Source organism: Talpa europaea (genome assembly GCF_964194135.1).
Source record: "Talpa europaea genome assembly, chromosome: 4".
NCBI classification, from domain to species: domain Eukaryota; kingdom Metazoa; phylum Chordata; class Mammalia; order Eulipotyphla; family Talpidae; genus Talpa; species Talpa europaea.
The window spans coordinates 17,985,122-18,005,799 of record NC_140070.1 but is presented as its reverse complement, the minus strand read 5'-3'; the positions used below and the strand labels follow the sequence as shown (position 1 = coordinate 18,005,799).

The window sequence follows — 20,678 nt, the reverse complement described above, 5'->3', positions numbered from 1 at the left end:
GGTCCACGGTGCGGTGCGGTCTGGAGCTCCTGGAAGCCGCGAATCCCGTCCCCAAATGACGCCTCGATTTAGCCTACTCCTACCCCTCAGACACTGTAGCATCTTCCACTGCACCCCCAGAGACTGAGTGAGCTGTGACCTTGGCCCCTCTCAGCCTCGTGCCATTAGCACATCGGAGGGGGTGGTTGTGAAGAAGATAGCAAAGAATCCACCTCTGCGTTTTTACCAGAAAATGTTTATTGCTAGGGGGAGATTCTCCAGAAGAGAAGCTAGGTCTTGGCCTTCCCCTACCCAGATTTCTTATTGGCACAGTTTATTTACACTAGTACAAATATACAGCATTTCTCAAACAGCTCCGGAAGCGCGAAGTCTGGCGGGAGAGCGAGCGTCAGAGCACCTGGGGGTGCTGGGGCGCGTGCAGGTTTAGGGCGTTGGGGTGGGCGGGGCCGATCAGGTTGAAGTAGTGCCGGTCCAGGCCCTGCACCGGCGCCAGAAAGGGGCTATGCTGCTGCGCGGGGCTGGGGAGCGGCACCGGTGCGCTGGGCAGGTAGGGCAGCGCCTGGCTGCGACTGGCGCCGGGCGGCCAGGGGAAGGGCCCTGGGGCTGCGCCTTGCGGGTACACGGAGGCCTCGCCAGGGCTATGGCTCGTGAACTCCGGCCCCGCGGGATGGAGCTGATAGGAGAAATCCGGCTCCGGGAGCGAGCCCAGGGGCTGAAAGGCGGGCTCGGCGCCCAGGCAAGCTTTGGACTGCAGGAAAGCGAGGATGCGCGCGTACTTGGTGTCCTTGGTTTCCATCCGCTCCACGGTGGTGAGGTAATGTACCAGGTTCTTCATGCACTCGTGGTAGCCGTAGTGGAAGTAGTTGGCAAACTCCGCTAGAAGTTCTACTGGAGAGACGGAAAAAAAAAAAAAAAAGTAGAAAAAACCCATGCGCAGCACTTTCCCTACTAAGAGCGCGAGGCGCGTGCCAGACGCCTACCGCAAGATTTCTGCCCCAAATCCCCATCTGAGGGCCGCTTTCTCTGCTGTTTGAGATTGGAAAAGCGCGAACAAATGACCTCGTCTTCCTTAACAGGCGGGCCTCCTTCCTACTTGAGAGGAGGCGATGGAATCTGTCACCCCCAAACCCGTTCTCCAGCTCCCGCTGTTTTCGCGGTACACCCGTCCGCCCCAGCTAGGCGGTGAGGGGCGACCTCTCTCCCGTCCTCAGCCCCCATGTCCCCGTGGCGAATGCCCCCTGTCCAGGTGCTTGACCCGCACCCACCTTTCTCCCGGCCCCGGGGAAAATCAGGGGAGTGCAGGGCTCGCAGGTACTGAACCGTCATCTCGAGGATCTCCGCCTTCTCCAGCTTCCCCGAGCTCTGCAAAAGGAGGAAGGGTTTCTCGCAGAGGTTCCGGGGGCGCACGCTAGCCCTGGCAAACTGGGTGAGGGCTTTATCTGGAGACTACCAGGGAGCAGGGCGCGGCTGTGGATCTGCGCCAGGGTTGCCTGGGGCCCAGAGCTCAGGCCCCAGGGAGGGAGACCCACAGGTGAGACACTCTTGGTCCCCAGATTCCCGGCATCTCCGCCGGGCGTGGCAGACAAAGATCCCCAGCTCCTGCCACCCTGTGCTCCGCCGGTGACGTTACCTGTTTCGCCAGGGCCATGGGCACCGTCTTGCCCAGCTCGTTCAAGCAGCGGTTAATCCGATCCCTCCTCCGCTTTTCTATCACTTTGTGGGACACGGGGGTTCTCTGCGAACAGAAGTTTGTGCGTTTAGGGTATCATTGCCCGGGGAGTCGTCAAAAGCAGGGCTGTGGTAGCTGCCTGCCAACTGCCTTTTCAGCCCCAAGCGCTTCCTCGGTACTCGCCCCGGGAATGGTTCCTGCCTTTCCACACGTGGGTCAAGTGGGCTCTGCCCCCTCGCGCCTGCGCTGGCGCGCTACCCTTCCAGCCTGTCCACTTCCGCTCAGGTTACCCCGACAACCTCAGCGCCTGGGTACTGGGGAGGTGGCCAGTGGTCTCCGGGCGTGGTCACCTCCCCCGATGAATCTCCTGTTTCTATCCTCATTCCCTGCCCAAATCACTCAGGATTCCTCCACACACCAAGTTCCCTGTGGTCACGTCCCTGCCGTGGGTCCAGCCAGGTGGTGTCCAGGGGGGGTCAGAAGCCTCCACTTTCAGAGCGCAAGAGCTGTCTAGACTGAGCCCACTCACTTTGCGTTCCTTGAGCTTGTCTGACATCCTGGCGAGTGTGCGCTCTCGGGAGAGGCGCTGGCGCGGGGCACCCGCTCTCTTTCCGCCTCGTGTGCCTGCTCCACGGGCCCAGGTAGACTGCAGGCTCCCGGCTCCGAGGGGCCGCCTTATAAAGCGCTCATCTAGGGCTCCAAGTGCATTCACGAGTTGAATGATTCCATAGGATTAGGGGAGCTGTGTTTGGGGATGTATGCATTCAAGACCAGTTTTAAAGAATTAAGAGAAAAAAAAATAGCAGCCGAGGGGGGTGAGCTGGGGCAGATCAGCTTTGTTAATCCACGTGGCCCTTCAAAGGACACGTGATCGGCCGGGGACTAACATTTGCATGGCAACAGCCGGGGCGGGCACGGGAGGCGGTAAACCGGAGCCGGCGGGTGAGCGGACGCCGGCGGCAGCCCCAGGCGCAGAGCGCAGGGGCGCAGCGGCCACGGGCACCGGGGGGCGAGGACCCTGACAAAACAGCGTCGCCTCCTTTAGTCCCACCGCTGAGTCTCACACGATTGCCTGTTTACAAATCCCAGCAAGCCCGCAGTCCCTGCGCCGAGTGCGTTTTAAAGCCTGTCCAGAGTCATTAAAGTAATTAAGTAAGCCTTTAATAGGCTGTTCCGCCGGGTTCAAGGGAGAGCTCTTGGAGACGGAGGCGCCCCGTTTGTTCCCAGGCTTTTCTCACACGACTTGGTGACACGTCCATCTCCCCCTTTTTTGTTTACACCGCTTTATTTGCCCGGACATCCCGGCAGGTGTGGGGCTGCGGCTGGCACACGAGGCTCCCGCCTCGCCTCTCCCCTCCCGCCGGTCTTTGGCACGCGACGCTCCCCCCTGCTCCCCGACCACGTCTCCTGCTTTCTCCCGCCCCCCCCCCCGCCCCAGGCTCTCTCTTCGCGAGGGGAAGAGGCTCAATTTATAGCCTATTATCCTATATGAAAATGTCCATTGAAAAGTATGAATAGTTGCGCTGGGCTAAATTTTAATAATGCCAGAGGGTGGGAGGGGGAGAGACGGGCAGGCGTGTGTATGAGTGTGTGTATGTGCGTGCATGTGCGGGGGGTGGTGGGAGAATTGGGGGGCAACACGGGGAAGAGTGGGCCGAGAAGAAAAGGGGAATGCAGCTGGCCCAGGCGAGCATTATGCAACGTCACCTGCGAGCGGGGGCGCCTGCAGACCCCTATTCATTAGCCTAATTTTGGTCAATTTAACAAACTTCAGGAGAAATTATTGTGGCTTTGTCAGGGAGGGTGAAGCCTTCTGATCGAATTAACAGCATGTTTTGATCCGGTAAATGTCATTAGAAAGGGAGAAACAATCGCGCTTAGAGGGCCCTGAGTAATGCGTCCAAGTGGAGACGCCAAAGCGCACGGCTCACAAAGGGAGCAAGTAGCTGCCACAGGGAACTTTTGTACCCGCCCATCGCCCAAGTTTTGACACAAAAAGGCATTATTTCATACTTGAATACGTTTAATCCAACGATTGTCTATTTTCTGCAAACATATTTTCACAGCATTGTTAACTTTTTATGTCCCTCTTTCGCGGGCGCCTTTTCTTAAGGTTCAGGGGCGGGAGAGCGCAGACACTCGGGGCATCAATATTTGTCACTGAAAAGGGCTCGGTGAAGTTAGGGAAGTTGATCTCTTTTTTATGGTTTTAGAAAGCGAATATATTGGGGGAGGAGGAGGGGGGAAGGCCTGAGCAGAAACGAGCAGGAAATTTGCTCGAGGGGCGCAAGGGGAAGGCGGGGCCGAAGCCTGGGAGCTCTGCCCTCGCCTTGCGCCTTGGCGGGCGGCCGGGCCGGCGGCCTGGGGACTCCTCCCGCACCGGCTGTGCCCCCTCACTTTTTCCGGTGGGAACCCACACTCGGGGGGGGGGGGGCTCCAGGCTTTCAGGATAGGGGTGGGGGCGAGGGGGTCAGCTTTCTTGCAGATGGAAACTATAAAAATGTTTTTTGTTTAGGACCAGCTTGGGAGCCACCAAGCTCTCCCCTTTTTCTAGTCTGTTCCATTCCGGAACCCGAAGACCTCACCTCAGACATCTTTCCTTCCCTTTCTAATCCCCACCCCATATGCATTCTCTGCGCTGCTGGACTACAGCAGAACAGCGCCCTCGCTCTCCCTGTGGGTGTCAGCGGTCCTGGGCAGAGGTGGCTTAGGCTGGAGCCCTGCCTGCTGGCGGAACCTTGGGAGCAACTAGAGCGCAGAGCCAGGACTGGGGTGCTGGGCCTTGGAGAGGGCAAGCGGCCCACCTGTGGTGGCCTGGGGGATGTGGAACTCTCTCTGCACCACGCACCCCTGCAGTGTCCCTCAAGGTCTTGCGTTCAGTCTCCTCACTACATTTCTTTTCTACTTCACACCAGATTGGGCAAACCGCAGTCCCCTGCAGGTTGCTCTTCCAGCCGGGGGTGTCCTCTGGAGGTCTGTCGATTTCAGTATATTCACTGGCACACAAAGGGATTAAACAGGAACCCTTATCATCCAAATTAACTAACGTGAATGGGTAAAAGGGATCGCGCACACGTCTCACCCCCACCCCTATTTTAAGCCAGTGGACTAGGAGTTGATCCTCTTACTGCTGGTGTTAACCGCCAGCTGCTGGCACCTTTCACCAGACGAATTGTATTCTGTGCGAAGAGTTTTATTTACAGTGTTTGCTTGAGAAGCTGCGCTCCAGGGTTTGCCCAGGATGGCAGGTACCCACCAGTGGTTTGGGGAGTCCCAAGTGCAGATGAGTAGGTGGGTGGAGCTGGGGGTGGAGGAACAGGACACTGGCCATTGTTGCTACAGCCCTTCCTGCGAGACAGGGCGTGTGCCTCTTTGCAGGTAGGTGAGGAAGAGGATGTGTTTATTTCTCAGTTCCTGTCCTGGAGGCTATCTCACCTGCCAGAAAGTTGGGGGGCAGTTAGGAGGGGCGCATCGCCGTTTTTTCCTTTACCCTCATGGTGATAAAGTGTTCCCTGATCTTGACCCAGTTCCATCCCAAATGAGAGCAGAGGGGCAAAGAGCCTTGGTCACTGATGTAAATGTCAGCTCCACGACCTACCAGCTGGGTGACTTTGGACTGGTTACAGAATCTCTGGTTACAGAATTTACTGTGCCTCAGTTTCCTCCTCTGTAAAATGGAGATAATAATGGATATATTAGGTCACAGGGTGGTCAGTGGAATGAAGTAAGTAAATATGGGCCAGGCACCTAAAAGAAGGCTTCGCTGCTGCTCAGTTAGTGGTTTTACTTTTACTGGAAATCTCTTCTGCAGTAACTCTCAGAGAAGAGGGCTGATGGGGTGTAAGCTGTTTCATATTTGCATTTACTTCATGTTTTCTTGTCCATAAGAAAGCCTTTTTCTCCCTGAAAAAGCCACAGTGATTTGTTAAATTTACAAAAATTAGGCACGTGCGTGGGAGGGGGCCTTCAGACAGCCCCCTTTCACAGGTGACATCACCTAGTGCTGGGGGCGGGGGAAGCTGTGCTCCCCATTGTGTGGGAGGCTGAAAAGGAGCTAAGTGCAGAAGTCATTTCCAGTGATTCAAACATTAGCATCAGAATCAAGGCAAAGCTAGGAGATAAGACTACTTAGAAATTAGTGCTAAGTAAATAATAGCCTGTGCTTCGACTCCTGGTTTCTAAAGACCCCTGTGGAAAATACAGCGACCACACACAGGAGGTGTTTGTGATTGTTGCCAGTATTGTTTGTTGCTATTAGGTCTTTGGTGCCCTAGATTTGGCACGGAGCTTTCAAGTACTAAAGAGGGATTCTTTTTGCATTTTTTTTTTACAATTCCAGAAAGTGTGCATGTATGGGTTTGGGAAGGAAATGGGAAAATGGATGAGGGAAAGAAAAAAATGGAGTGTGTATTCAGAAATTTCAGCCACATTGCGCTAAGACAGTGTCCTGGGTGACTGCAGATCTCTCCCTCCACCTCCCATGTCCAGCACACAGAGCAGGCTTTCCAGATGCTGTAGGGGATTGAGGATTTATTTAATCAAGTGAGGAAATGTGAGGAGTCGTGTCAGAGCTGTGGCTGACCCTCCTGCTTTTCTGGTGTACTGTGAAGACCAGGTGTGAAGGGTACAAACAGGACTGATGAAGGGTCCTGTTTCTGAGGTGAGTTGGAACACAGAAAATGGGGTTGAAAGATGCGCCTCTGCAAGGAGCCTAGAAGAGCATCAAATCCAGCACCCCACTTGACCACTGAAGAAGCTGAGAGGGAATTGGGAATGCCCAGTGGCACACTGCAAGCTGCTGTCACAGGGGGGGTTGTTGATTTGTTTTGTGCCTCAGTTTACCTCTCTGGGGCTGTGAAGGCAATCCCATCAGGTTCCCCATGATTTAGGAGTGGCAAACATTTTGTAGCCCCCCTGCTGCCTTTGCTGGGGTGCTCATTGTCAGAGGCATCCACTGCGTCCTTGAGCCTCTTCTGTGTGCTCCTGCTGCTGGCAGGTCTGGTGAGAATAGAATTTGAGAGCTTAGGCAGGAAATACCAAGCAGCAGTGCATGGCCCTGCCCCCTCCCACGCACTTTTACCTAATAGGAAGAACATGCTAGTATGGAAGGCTCCTGTAGCCTCAGCACACAGCCACCCCTGGCCCCCATTTTAGCAGCCACACAGTAGCTGTCCTATTGGATTGGCAACTTTTCTGGACTTTTTCCCCGCTCACCTTGCTGATTCCTCGCTCCCTCTGACCACCAGTAGTATTCTCAGCTCCCCCAGCTCCTGTGTGGCAGGAGATTCCTTGTTAGTGTAGGCAGGGGAAGGTGAGAACAGAGCAATCACCATCTCTTCAATCATGAGGACACACAGTGAAGGTGTCTGTTATTATTTGAACCCCCATCTGAAAGAAACCCAGAGACTTGTGAAACCTATGTCTATAATAGGGTGACTGCCAGTAGGTGACTTTTGTCTTTATCTACTTTGTTCTTGTCTCTGAAACAGTTGATTTCAATGCTTTTTAACTATTCTACCATTTGGTGTCTGGTAGTTTTTGCTGAGTGAGGCAGCAGCGCTGAAGCCACTGCTACTTGTCAGGAGCACCTCCTATCTGATGGGCCTGATGTTTCCAGCTCTTCTATCTGCAGGAATCTGATACATTCACAGTTGGCTTGGTTTCGTTTCAAGTAGAAGGAAGTGAAGCGGTCTAGTCCCCTACTACTGAAGAGTGGTCCTCAGACCAGCAGCCTTTTCACCACCTGGGAGTTCCCTGGAAATGCAGAATCTCAGGTACCACTCCACACTCCCCATCAGAATCCACCACTCCACATTTGAACAATACCACAGTTGATTTGTGTGCACTTCAGAGTTTGAGGAGCATTGCTCCAGCTGAAGTTAGGACCTCCCACTTGGTATTTAAGAGCAGATGGCTGCCTGATGGACCAATCCCGGATCGGAATCGCCACCTTAAAATGACCACGGAGAGCAAAGGTGGAACAGCTTTCAAGCTGTCGAAATGGTGCTAATTTGCTGCACAGATCGAAGCTGTTCTTCACAGCATGGCTTGATCTAATGTTCTGTAGGGTCTTTGTAGACTTTTCTTAAGGTCTGTCTACCCCTACACACAGTGATTTATTTCCTGCACGTCCATCATCCAGAGTTTGGAAGTCGTTGTTGTTTACTGTAGTTTTGTTGAATGAAGGAAAAGGAAAAGGACTTTGAGGATGGCTTTGGCATCAATGCTGGAGCTAATTCTACATGCAGTCTTTCCTAGGACCCTACATGGTCATATTTTCCCATTTACCTTTGGACTTTTAAAAGAACTAAAATACCTAGCGCAAGTGTAAATATAACTATTGGGAAAAATACTTTTAGGGAGATTGCAGGATAGATGATGGTGGTATTTTTGATATTTTGACCTGAATATCCTGTAATCACGAGGGCGATGCTGTGAATGGTGTCCTTTGAGGACTTTGGTTATCTGGCGGGTAATTGGCTCGTATTTTCAGGCTGACAGTTAGAGCTTGTTGCTCTGTGTTAATCTGAGCATCCAGAAGTGATCACTGAAGAGCTTTGACTCAGAGTATTGAGGGGATTTCATTTACTTTACAGGGTGAATTATCACAGCAAACTAGAAGTATATGTTACTGTAAAGAAGGCATTATTGTAAATTACAATAAGAAACATAGACTGTGGGGAAAAGGTTGAGGATAACTGTAAATCACAGGAATGTTAATAACAGGTTTTGTGGTACAGGTGGTACTCAAGTTTCAGACCCCCCAATTTGTGCAAAGGGTGACTACCTCAGCCCTCCATCTCTGGAGCAGAGCTTGCTGCCATTTTCACTCATTCACACCAAATACAGTATTTTCTGTGTGCCAGGCACTGTTTGAGACACCACTGGAGCCACTGAGAACATGTGGAGCACTTTGGGAGATTCTCTGAGTTGACACATGTGAAAAGAGGAACCTGACTAAGGGGATAGATCTTGATGGCTGCCCCCATCCCTGATTTGCCAGTATGTTGGTCAACCTCCCCCAGTTTTGCTGGGGGAGCAGTATGCTGCTTGTGGTATTGGCTCACTTCCTATTTAATGGTAACCTTACCAAGTAGACACTTATTTGAGAAATTATACTCCCTTCCTTTAAAAATGTCATTTCCTCTTAAAGCATTAAGGGCCTCTCATTAGGGTGAGTTGATACAACTGCATTTTGATTCTCTCTAATACCAGATTAAAGGAAGCCATCAGTAAACTAATTTTGATTGAAATGGAGGTGATTTCAGAGGACGTGATATGTTAGTTTCTCGTGGGTCCTCTAACAAGTTACCACAAATTACCATACAGAAAAACTTTGTGTAGCCAGCAGAAATTTATTTTCTCATGGTCTGCAGGTCAGAAGTCTGAAATCAGTGGCACTGAGGCCAAATCAAGGTGTCAGCAGGGCCACACTCCTCTGGAGGGTCTCATGTCTTCCAGCTTGTGGCTGCCAGCATTCCTTGGCTTGTGGTCACATTACTCCCACCCTCTGACTCTGGGGTCACTGCCTTCTCCTCCGCTCTTACTCTGTGTCAGACGTCCGTTTGCCTCTCTCTTGCAAGGATACTGTGCTTGCTTCGGGACCCACTTTGATAGTCCAGAATGTTTTGAAACCCTTGACTTAATTAAATTGCAAAGTCCTTTTTTTGTCATATAATATAACATCCATGGCTTCCACCAATTAGGACACGGACATCTTTGGACACTGTGAGCTAGCCTCCCACATCTGGCGAAGTACCACAGTGGGAGCTCAAACAGCATTTGTGCATGACTACCCTGAGCGCAGGCCATCACCCGAGGGGCAGAGGAGTGAACCAGAGGTAACTACGCAGGAGAGGATAAAAGAAAAACATGCTTTGTGCTTTGTTTCCAAACTTTGCAGAACTGACTCTCTCCTCTTCCCTCTCACTTTCCTTTCTTCTTCCTTTTTAGCCCTTTTTGAATCACAGGAGCTCTTGCCCCCATAGACCTCAGAATTAAAACTGCTAGGATATGTTTATGCTGCAATATGAGTTAGAATACATTTAGCTAATATATGCCCTTCTTTGCCCCCCCCCCCCAGGCTCTGTCTCAAAACCAGCTAATTAATCCAGTCTTTTCCCCACTTCTTTCCAACATCCTTTCTTCTTCAGGTTGGTCACTGACCTGTTTTTTTTTTTTTTAAGATTTATTTTATTTATACAAGAACCGGGGTACAGGCCAGATGTGTGGGAGGGTGAGAGAATTCACCAGAGACAGAGTGGGGAACAAAACAGGCAGAGCAACTGAAATACACTGTCGAGGGGAGCAGCAGGTGAGACAGGAGAGGTCTGCTCGCCATGTGGGTTGCTCTGAGGCTGGCGGGAATCGAACCAGCGCTGCAGAGGCTGCGGACAGCTTCACAGGGCTGCGCTCAACTGCCTGCGCCACCAGGGAGGCCCTGGTCACTGACCTTTTGAAGAGTCATACTTGTGTTCACTGGAACCTGTGATTTGAAGTGATGTGAATATAAATTCTAACTCTGTTCAATGAATGGTTTTGGGCCAGTTGCTGTACTACAGTTTCTGCCCTTAGGAAACAGAAATGATACTCCCTGCTTCCTACACATAATCAGGTAACTCAATGAGGTACTCTTTGTACAGTGTCTGGCATATTATCTGGACCATGGGAAGTGCCCAGGGGCTGAGATTCTTATGTGTTGTCTGGTTCAGCACTTGTCTTCCTAGGACAGTGCTGGCCTCTCATCTTACATTGGGAAAGAGAATCCAGTCACTGCCTTTTAGGAGTCCATAAAACAATGCAGACACAAAAAGGGATTCTGATATAAGTTGGTAGGAGGTGGATGATGGTACGAGGAACTCAGGGAAGACTTCCTGGGGGAGATGATGTATGGGCTGAGTTTTAAAGGTTAGGTGTATTACTTTCCTAGGGCTAATTGCCATGAATGTGGTAACTTAAAACAATGAAAATTAGGGCCTCCCTGGTGGCACAAGGGGTTGGGATGCAGCCTGTGAAGCTGTCTGCAGCCTCTGCAGCATGAGTTCTATCCCCAGCCAGGGAGAAACCCACATAGCATGGCAGACCTCTCCTGGCTTGCCCGCTGCTCCCCTCAGCAATGTGTTTCAGTCAGTCTGCCTGTTCTGTTCCCCACTCTATCTCTGGTGAATCCTCTCACCGGTCCCCCCCACACCTCTGGCCTGTACTCCAACTCTTGTATGCATAAATAGATAAATGTTAAAAAAAAAGAAGAGTAATTAAAAAAAAAGAAAATTAATTTTCTTGCAGTTTCTGAGGTGGGAAGTCCAAGGTCAAGGTGCTCACAGCCCTCTGAAGGCTCTAGGGGAGATTTCATTCCTTGTCTCTGTAGCTTCTGGCAGGCCCAGAATTTCCTTGATGTGTTCTGATTATCCTTCTGTCTTCACATGACTTTCTATGTGTCTTCTCATACTGTTCTCCACCTTCTTATTCTTGTCATTGGATTTAGGGTCCACCAGCATAATCCAGGATGATTTCATTTGGACCCTCTTTCCAAATAAGGTCACATTCACAGGTTGCACAGGAAATATCTTTTGGGGAACCACCCTTCAACCCACTACAGTGAGTAAGAAGTAGCAAGCAAAAACAGGTGAGAGGGGCTCTCAGTAAGGGTGGATAGGAGGAAGGGCACAGGGCATGGATTTCTGGCTTTAGAAAATCACAAGGGAGTCTTACTCGATGATGAGTGGTGAGGAATGTGGCAGGGAATTAGTGGAGAGGTGCCCATGAGTGGGGGCACAGACTTGTGCCCCAGGTGCTGGGGCACAGTTAAACATGGTGGGAGAATATGGAGAATGATCGCTGGGTTTCTGGTTTGGGAATTGATTAGATGGTGAGCCTATTAGTTGAGAGTAGCAATAAAGAGGAAAATAAGGTCATTTGAGGGGTATGTCTATGAAAACAGAGGGTGTGCAAGGTGATTTGATTAATTTTGGACCTATCAATTTTGAAATTCATATGGACGTCCTGGGAGACAGTTGAGATATGAAATGGAAGGTTACAGATAAAGAGTGGCATCAGCCACCGGGGACTGACAGACCATGACAATGGATGAAATCAAGTAGAAAATTAGAAGAGCTAAAAGGAAATGAGTAAGGGGCCAAGGAGAGAGTCTTGAGTGTTGCTGATGGGCCAGGTGTGGGTAAAGGATGTCAACCCAGTCATCAGAGCCGAAGGCAAGCTCAGTGGTGTCCTAGGATTTCTGGGACCAAAGGTACAGGCAACTCTGAGAGGGAGGAGATGCTGAGCAGAATCTGACATGGGAGAGACCCAGAAAAGGTTTACAGGACTCATAAGGTCCATGGTCTTGATCAAACTGCAAGTTCATGAGTGGTAGAAACCGGAAGGGAGGTTCAGTGTTTCTCCGTGACCTGAACTACGAGGATATGATTGCTTCTCAGAGGAATTCCTACTGTGTTCTAGAAAAGATAGTTCTCCAGTATACTACCAGCTGGAGATGATACAGAAACATATCTCCAGACATAGATATGGGGACAGCCCAGAACACTGGCCCAGAACACTGGTGGGGCCAGTGGTCTTGCTGTCTGCTTCTCTCATAGGCGAGTCATGGTCAGCACTAGACCGGAACCTCTCTCCCAAGCTCTGTATTGCTCTAGGCACCAAGTGCTTTGCAAATCGCTGCTCTGGATAGAGGCAGATCTGGGCAGATCCAGGGTAGGTTGGCGCCCTCTAGTGGTTGGATTGATTCGGCAACTTGTAAGACAAGCTCTGATCTTGAGCTGTTGGCTTAAAAAGAAACTGGAGTCAGCCCTCGACTTGCTGTTTGGAGACCCACTGTATCAAGCCAGGGGCCTTTTCCAGCTGAGATATTTTTATGTATAAACTGGAAGGGTTGAACAAAGATATCAGTAAATAGGAAGTCAGCCCATCCAAAGGACTGCTCGGCTGTAGGTGCAGTCTAGGCAAGGGGCAGGAGTGCCCTGCGCGAGCTGGTATGCCAGCTCTCCCAGACTGGAACCTCGACTTACTCATCTGTGGTCACGAACACCTGGCTTAGTGCCTGGCGTGAAGAAAGTGCTTGATAAATTCTTGTTTAAGGACAGCAAGCAAAAGGAAGAGAGGGAGGTTGGGTGTTTGCGATATTTGCTTCTGTTTGCTCAGAGGTGGCAGGCAAGTTCAAGTCTCATGAAGTGACACTCCGTGCAACAGCCCTTCACACTGGAAACATGACCAGGAGGTGATCAAAGAGCTGCTGTGGGTCTCGCGCTGACCCCCCTGAGGATGAATAACATCTGGATTGTGATGCTAGAGCTTGCAGCCCCCTTGGAGTCTTTGACACCCAGGATAAGTGGGGTCTGTGCTGCTTGCTGGAGTCGTGGTAGGAGCAGGTGGTGGGGAGGTCAATTGTATCAGGGCCTTTTTACCTTTTAATTTATTTTCATTTTTTAAAGTTTAAAAAGATCGAAGTACTATTGGTTTATAACATTCTGCCCGTTTCAGGTGTGCCTCATTATAGATCAGCATCTGTTTATACATTGTGTTCATCACTAGAAATATTTTTTAATCATTTATTTACTTATTTTTTATTTATTTTTTTCAGATTTATTTATGCATACAAGAGCTAGGGTACAGGCCAGAGATTTGGGGGGGGGGGGCGGAGCGGGCAGGTGAGAGGATTCACCAGAGACAGTGGGGAACAGGCAGATTGACCGAATTACACTGCTGAGGGGAGCAGCAGGTGAGACAGGAGAGGTCTGCTGCGCCATGTGGGTTGCTTCCTGGCCGGCAGGATTGAACTTGTGCTGCAGAGGCTGCGGATTAATTCAGAGTTCAGTGCTTAACCCCTTGTGTCACCAGGGAGGCGCTTACTCATTTTTTTAAAGATTTATTTATTTCTATATATAAGAAACTGGGGTACAGGCCATAGGTGTGGGGCGGGGAGGGGTGGTTGAGAGGATTCACCAGAGACAGAGTGGGGAACAGAACAGGCAGACTGACTGAAACATACTGCTGAGGGGAGCAGCGGGCAAGGCAGGAGAGGTCTGCTGCACCATGTGGGCTGCTCCCTGGCCAGGGGATCGAACTTGTGCTGCAGTGGCTGCGGATAGCTTCATAGGCTGTGTCTTAACCCCTTGAGCCACCAGGAAGGCCCACCACTAGAAATCTAATTCCATCCTTCACCCTGTAATTATATTATTTTACCTTATTGACCCGCCTATTCCCCTCTGGTTACCAATAATTTGGTCTTGGGGTCTAACAGTTTATTTTTGTTTAATTTAGTTCATTCATTTGTTTATGTATCACATATGAATGAATTTATACCATGTGGAAGGGTGTGGGAATATACATGTAATATATTGTACACATGCATACTCTCTATGTCACATTACACATGTGCTATCTGGCTATTTATACTTGCCCCCACACCCATCCTATTGCTTCTGTTTCTCAGGCACCCTGAATAGTACACCTGGTATTGTATTAGGTGTACTGAATAGTACACCTGGTATTGGGAAACAGAACAGAAAGAGAAAGAGCAGAACAGAAAGAACAGAACAGAAAGAACAGAACAGAAACAGAAAGAGCCTTGGCCTCCCACACCCTTTGCACTGAGATTCTAGAATTTCCATGTAGGTGGTGGATGGTGGAGACTTACAGGAGGGATAGTTGGGGAGCAGGGTGGGGTCAGAAATGACCTCCAGGAGGAGATGGTGTTGAGCTGAGCCTTGGATGATGAGTAGCCCTGGCTGGAGGACCAAGTGGTGGAACTATTTTAGGCTGAGGGAATGTCTGAAAAAGGACGCGGAGGCAAGAGATAGCTGACAGGTCAGATGAGCAGGGCCTGAGAAACCTCTCACCTGCTCCCCTTTGGACACTTTTCTCAGTTTGGTTGGTGCTTCCTCAGGGAAGCCCCTGCTGCTGCTGCTGCTATTGTTACAGGAGTTTGGAGTCTGGCTATTCACTACTCATAAACCAAAACTTGAGAGACAAGAGTTGGTGGAAGGAGGGGGCCTCCCTGGTGGCGCAGCGGTTGAGGGCTGGGTTGCGAAACTGCCCGCAGCCTCTGCAGCGCCAGTTCGATCCCCGGCCAGAGGGTCCCACGCGCAGACCTCTCCTGCTGCGCCCTGCTGCTCCGCTCAGCAGTGTCCTCCATCTGTCTGCCTGCTCTGCTCCCCGCTCTGGCTCTGGTGAATTCTCTCACCCTCCCGCGCTTCTGACTGTACCTGTTAGGGGGAAATGATGTCCTGAGCTAATCCCATACAGGCTTTGTGGACTCCACCCCCACTCCAGACTAAAGCCATCAAGACTCTGGGAAAGACAAATCCCATCACCACCAAGGGAGGGTGGCTGGGACCTGAGGGTGGAGTTGGACAGCCAGGTTGGATATAAAAAAACAAACACGTGGGCCTTGGGGTCTCTCTGGCTCGCGATCACTCGCCTCCTGGCTTCACCGCTCCTGGCTGGCGGCGAACTCTGAGAGCGCCATTTTGGGATTCCTGATCGGCGGATCGGGTAGGACTCATTTAAAACTTTGTCTCCCGCTTTTCTCCCAGAGCTGTACATTTCCTCATTTCCCCTTCCCTTGTAAATAAGCCTTTTATGAACCTTTCACGTGTGCCTGCAGTAGAGCATTGATAAGTCCTTTTAAGCGCGCGGGTGAGGACCCACAGTCAGGCACCCCGTTTTGTATCGGGGTTGCTCTACAACATACCCAGTGCTTGTATAGATAAATAAATAAATCTTAAAAAAAAAAAAGAGTTGGTGGAAGGAAATCTGATTTATTCAGGCGCCCGCATACTGAAGACATGGCAGACTACTTTCTCAAAGGCCCTCTCTGAACTGGGAAGAAGCTGGGGCCTCTAAGGGGAAGTGCTACGGAGAGGTAGAAGCTAAGAGTCCGCTTAGCAGGATTTCCGAGATGAGGCGGAGATTTCCAGGAACTGTTTTGCGCCTCCTTTCTCCCAAGGTCTTGATGGGAGAGGACGTGGTGCTGGTGGGCATGCTTTGTGCTGTAGTGCTGGGTTTGTGGCTGAGCCCTTGTCTTCTACTCCATTCTCAGCTGGTTTTGCCTGCTTTTCTGGTTCATCTGCACAAAAACATAAACAGGAGCAGGAGACGAGAAACGGGGCACGGACGAGGTAACCTGTGGTTACCAGGTGGTGACAGTTCCCTCCTCTGTCCTGCTCCTCATTCCTGAGGGGTGATGGGTGGAGGTCCATCTTCTGGAGCTGTTTCCTGCTGAATAGGGGCAGAGTTTGGGGGGAGCTTTCCTTAGCTAACCTGAGACATGACTTGTTGTCACGGGATCATAATCTCAATCGCTTATTTTTTTTTTAAAGATTTATTTATTTATGCATACAAGAGCTGGGTACAGGCCAGAGATGCGGGGGGTGAGAGGATTCACCAGAGACAGAGCAGGGACCAGAACAGGCAGACTGACTGAAATACACTGCTGAGGGGAGCAGCAGGCGAGACAGGAGAGGTCTGCATCACCATGTGGGCTGCTCTCTGGCCGGCCGGGGATTGAACTCGTGCTGCACAGGCTGCAGATTGCTTCATAGTGCGATGTTTAATCCCTTGCACTAGCAGGGAGGCCCAATCGCTTATATTCTTAAATTACAATTATTTGTAGGTTGTAGTGCCTCTAGCCTTTAAGACAAAGGGAACTAAGTAACTGAGGAGATACAAAGAAGCAAGCATATTCTGGCAACAGTGACCATGGGACTGAGTGAGGGTCCCCTCCATCCACACCAGTTAGAGAAGAGTTTATAACAGGAGTCCGGGCTAGGATTCAGGTGTTTCAAGGTGCCCACTTCTGGGGAAAAAAAGGTGCCCCTTTTGTTTTCTCTGCATTTTCAGTTCTCAGCTGACCTTGGAGCTCAGCTCAGGGTTGTTGCTGTGAGTGCATCTCCAAATCCAGCCTCAGAGAGAAAGTTTAGTAAGTCTCTGTCTTTGTACTCTTTAAGGTCTGAGAGCAATTTACCCACTTGGCCTTGGTTCCACTGCCTTCCCTCTCGTGTAATTTACTCTTGGTCACGTTTCACTTCTGGAGATGTGACTAATTCTAGGTGACTTTTCAGACTTTGCTCAACCAATTTAATTAGCATTGTCGACCTGCCCAGCATGTGGATAAGTCAGCCTGTCCTCAGTTCTTTCATTTGCTGATGTGCGTGCCCTCCCTCCAGCACCCACTTGGGGAAGTCAGGAGAAAGCAGAGGAGCATACAGCAATGTTTCAGTCAGCGGGAGTTTTGCCCAATTTTTCTGATTACGTGTTACCCAACATTCTATCTCCATCGAACAAACTAGCAACCAATTCAGAGACACACTCTCCTGCTGCTTCGGCCTCTGAGAAATTCATTGTGACTCCAGATGTGTTTTGATGGTTTAGGTGAAAAACTGCCTGGGCTCACGGTCCTGGTGAGGTGATGTGTCAGGAGGCATCCGTGCAGCGTGGGTGAGAGTGAGGGGATGTCTAAAAGTGTTCTAGAACATGTGACAATGTTGAAATATTTTATAAGCATGTGTGTCCTGTTCGCAGGCAGCCCTAACTTGCTCGACTCGTGTTTTGCCTCCTGGCTAAGTTGTGATGTTGCCAAACAAGACAAGCCTTGAGAGCCAGGCAGGTGAGGCGTGGTGTCACTGATCTGTCACTCCTGCATCTCATCATAGAGACAAATTGACAGCTCCACGGAAGGCCCAGATGTCCTTATCTCCAAACAGGGAGGCCCAGCCCTTTCTATGAAGCTGTGTCAGAGGGCAATGCTCGCAAGAAACCTCGGGTGGCTCTGGCAGTGTGGGGTGACTGAACAGCACACCATCCAGCGTGCCTTGTCTGGGCAGCACAACCTCCTCTTCTGTTGTCAGATCTTCTTCCCCCTTCCTCTTTCAGGACATGTAGTGTCCACCTGATGATCCAGGAGACTCTTCCCGTCTCAAAATCCTTGGCCCAACCACATCTGCAAGGTACCTTTTGCTATGTGAGTTAACATTCACAGCTTTGGGAATTGCCAGCTGTGACATGGTTATCTTTGGGGGCTGTCGTTCCGCCTCCCACCCTGGGCCAACACAGGCACAGTGTATCACTCTCTGCAGGACTACGTGAGAACTAGAGGAGGACATAGGAGTTGTTTGTGTTCATAACATTATTAGTAAGTTCTCAGTGAAATGTGTGGTTTCTTGGCCCACGGTTCTAGAGGATTTGTTAGGGGGAAAGGCTTTGTGGACTCCACCCCCACTCCAGACCAAAGCCGTCAAGACATTGGGAAAGACAAATCCCATCACCACCAAAGGGAAGGTGGCTGGGACCTGAGGGTGGGGTTAAGCAGCCAGGTTGGTATAAAACCAGACACGTGGGCTTTGGGGGTCTCTCACTTCTTGGCTTCACAGCTCTTGGCTCACCGCCAGCAATCAGAGTGCCATTTGGGATTCCAGGGCAGTGGAAAGGGAAAGGACGCATTTAAGACTTTATCTCCCTCTTTTCTCCCTGAGTTGTACATTTCCTCATTTCCCCTTCCCTTGTAAATAAGCCTTTTATTAACCTTTTTGTGTGTGCCTGCAGTGGAGTATTCATAAGTCCTTCTTAAGTGCGCGGGTGAGGATCCACAGCCAGGCAACCTGCTTTATATCAGGGCTGCCCTGTAACAGAATGGGCCTGTGTCCTTGGTCAGACTCTCTGTATCCAAGAAACAAATAACTTCCTAAAAATGGTGTCTCCTTTTTCCTGGAGACCATCTCTTCAGTTCTATCATGGATATCTGGGGGTCTGCTAGAAACATGACTTTTAACATTTGTCACATTTTAATGTTGTTTTTATATGACTTTTGCAAACATAAATGTAGAAACCAGGCTCTATGATTGGATGCATTGGGCTTTAAACACCAAGAGTTTCTTGCTTTTTGTCTTAACAAGTTGCTCTGACTTTGCAGTTACTAGCTATGTGATTTTTGATCCAGTTCATTCTGAGGATTGTTTCTTTGTCTGGAAGTGGGCGGGTGTAGATAATCTACAAGGTCCCTTTCCATCTGGAAAACCCATGATTTACCCTCTTTAGCAAATGACCTTCCTTTTCCCCACCTTATCTCCTCCCAGAGGTCAAGCCAGCCATTACCCTTTCCCCTCCTTTTTGCCTGTGTGTAATGAATAATTCATCGACGGACTTGCACGGGAGGAGTTCCCTTTGGCCAGTTCTCAGTGCTCCACATGACTTGTGCTCACGCATCAGAAAGGTTACCAAGGACAGATTCAAACTTCCTTCACCTTCAGCTTCCAGTCCACCTGAGGTCTAAATAATAATCAGTGGCCTGATTTCACAGCATACATTTATATAATTTTAAAGCTGGAAAGAACCTTAAAGATCCTGTAGTTCAGCACCCTCATCTGACAGCTATGGAAACTGAGGTTGAGCATGCTTGGCGGACTTGATCGGCAAGGGGGAGCAGGGACAGAATCCTGTCCCCCGATGCTGGCTGTAGCTCTTTTCCCTGCCTCTTGTTGCCTCTATTTTACCCCATGCTGATCCTGACCAACCCCCCCTCCGCCCCCATTATGAGATGCCTGAACATACTTTTGGGGGGATATGACAAAGAACTTTGACAGTAAGAGGATTTTTTTGTTTTGTTTTAAAATACAGACTCATCGACCCGATATGATCAAAAAGGTGGTCAAAGCCGATCTCTCTAGAAATGCCAGGCATTACAAGTGTGGTGAGCGATGAGCTGTAGCGCGCCATCTTAAATGAGGCAATTTACAAACCCTGGTGAATAAATGAAGAAAAGTGAGGCTCAAAGGAAAACTCTTAACGTTCATGGGTACAAAGTTTCAGCTATGCAAGATGGAAAACATTCTTGAGCTCTGATGTACAGCGTGGGGCATACCTTAAACATGTATTTTTATGACGATTATCCCTCAATCAAGTTGTTCCAAACATGTGTGTGTATAAGTATATTCTTCTTTTTTTTCAGGTTTTTAAGTATCTGTTTAATATCTCTGGTAGAATCAATTTGACTTATTAGATTTTTAGAAGGGTACATAAAATCTCTAACAATAATTGATAAATTTATTCCTTGTAATTTTGTCAGCTGTTGTTTTTTAAAGTTTTAGAATGTATCATGATATACATGTATGTTTATCATGGTCATGAATTCCTATTTGGCTATTCCTTGGTGTTGTGTATAATGCCCCCTTTTGATGCATGATAATTTTTGTTAAACGTATAGTTGGTCAGATATGAAGATTACTTTTATAGCTTAATTTTGGGTACACTTGTCTGTTCTTTCCTCCATCTGCTTTTTGTGTGTGAGTATATTCTTTTTTTTTATTTTATTTTATTTTATTTTATTTTATTTTATTTTTTTTTATAAATTTTATTGTTATATTCCCCATACAATTGCAGCCCCCCATTCTGACCCCAATCCCTCCCCTCCCGCCCCCGCCCCCCTAAAAGTGTCTCTGGTTCATAGTTTTTTGTTGATTTTGATTTTCACTTTCTTATAGTTATTCATTTTCCTGGTCCATTATTTAAGTTTTCTAGATTCCTGCTATGAGTGAGACCATCCGGTATTTTTCTTTTTCTTTTTGGCTTATTTCGCTGAGCATGATCCCTTCCAGCGCCATCCATGTTGCAGCAAATTGCATGTGTTTATCTTTTTTGAATGCTGAGTAATATTCCATGGTATATATGTACCACATCTTCTTGATCCAGTCATCTATTTTTGGGCATTTGGGTTGTTTCCAAAGCTTAGCTATTGTAAACAGTGCTGCTATAAACATAGGGGTGCAGGTGTTCTTTGGAATTGATGTTTCTGTGTCCTTTGGGTAAATACCTAGGAGTGGAATTGCTGGGTCATATGGAAGCTCTATGTTTAGTAGGTCCAGAAATCTCCACACAGCTTTCCACAGTGGTTGGACCAGTTTGCACTCCCACCAACAGTGCAGAAGAGTTCCTTTTTCTCCACACCCTCGCCAACATTTGTTGTTGCTAGTTTTTTTAATATGTGCCATTCTCACTGGTG

General features: G+C 49.3%; 1 protein-coding gene across 2 annotated transcripts; it reads right to left on the bottom strand.

Annotated features, from left to right (window-relative positions):
• Positions 1-388: 388 nt before the first annotated feature.
• On the bottom strand, positions 389-2,225 carry HELT (helt bHLH transcription factor; the record flags this gene model as incomplete). Of its 2 annotated transcripts, none has more annotated exons than XM_084231681.1 (4): positions 389-888; positions 1,266-1,362; positions 1,631-1,735; positions 2,199-2,225. In XM_084231681.1, the coding sequence occupies 4 exons, from the start codon at positions 2,223-2,225 to the stop codon at positions 389-391; spliced, it is 729 nt and encodes a 242-aa protein (XP_084087807.1). The 2 variants fall into 2 exon arrangements, with proteins under 2 accessions (XP_084087807.1, XP_084087808.1); XM_084231682.1 differs by having other exon boundaries at positions 389-885.
• Between the last annotated feature and the right edge of the window lie 18,453 nt (positions 2,226-20,678).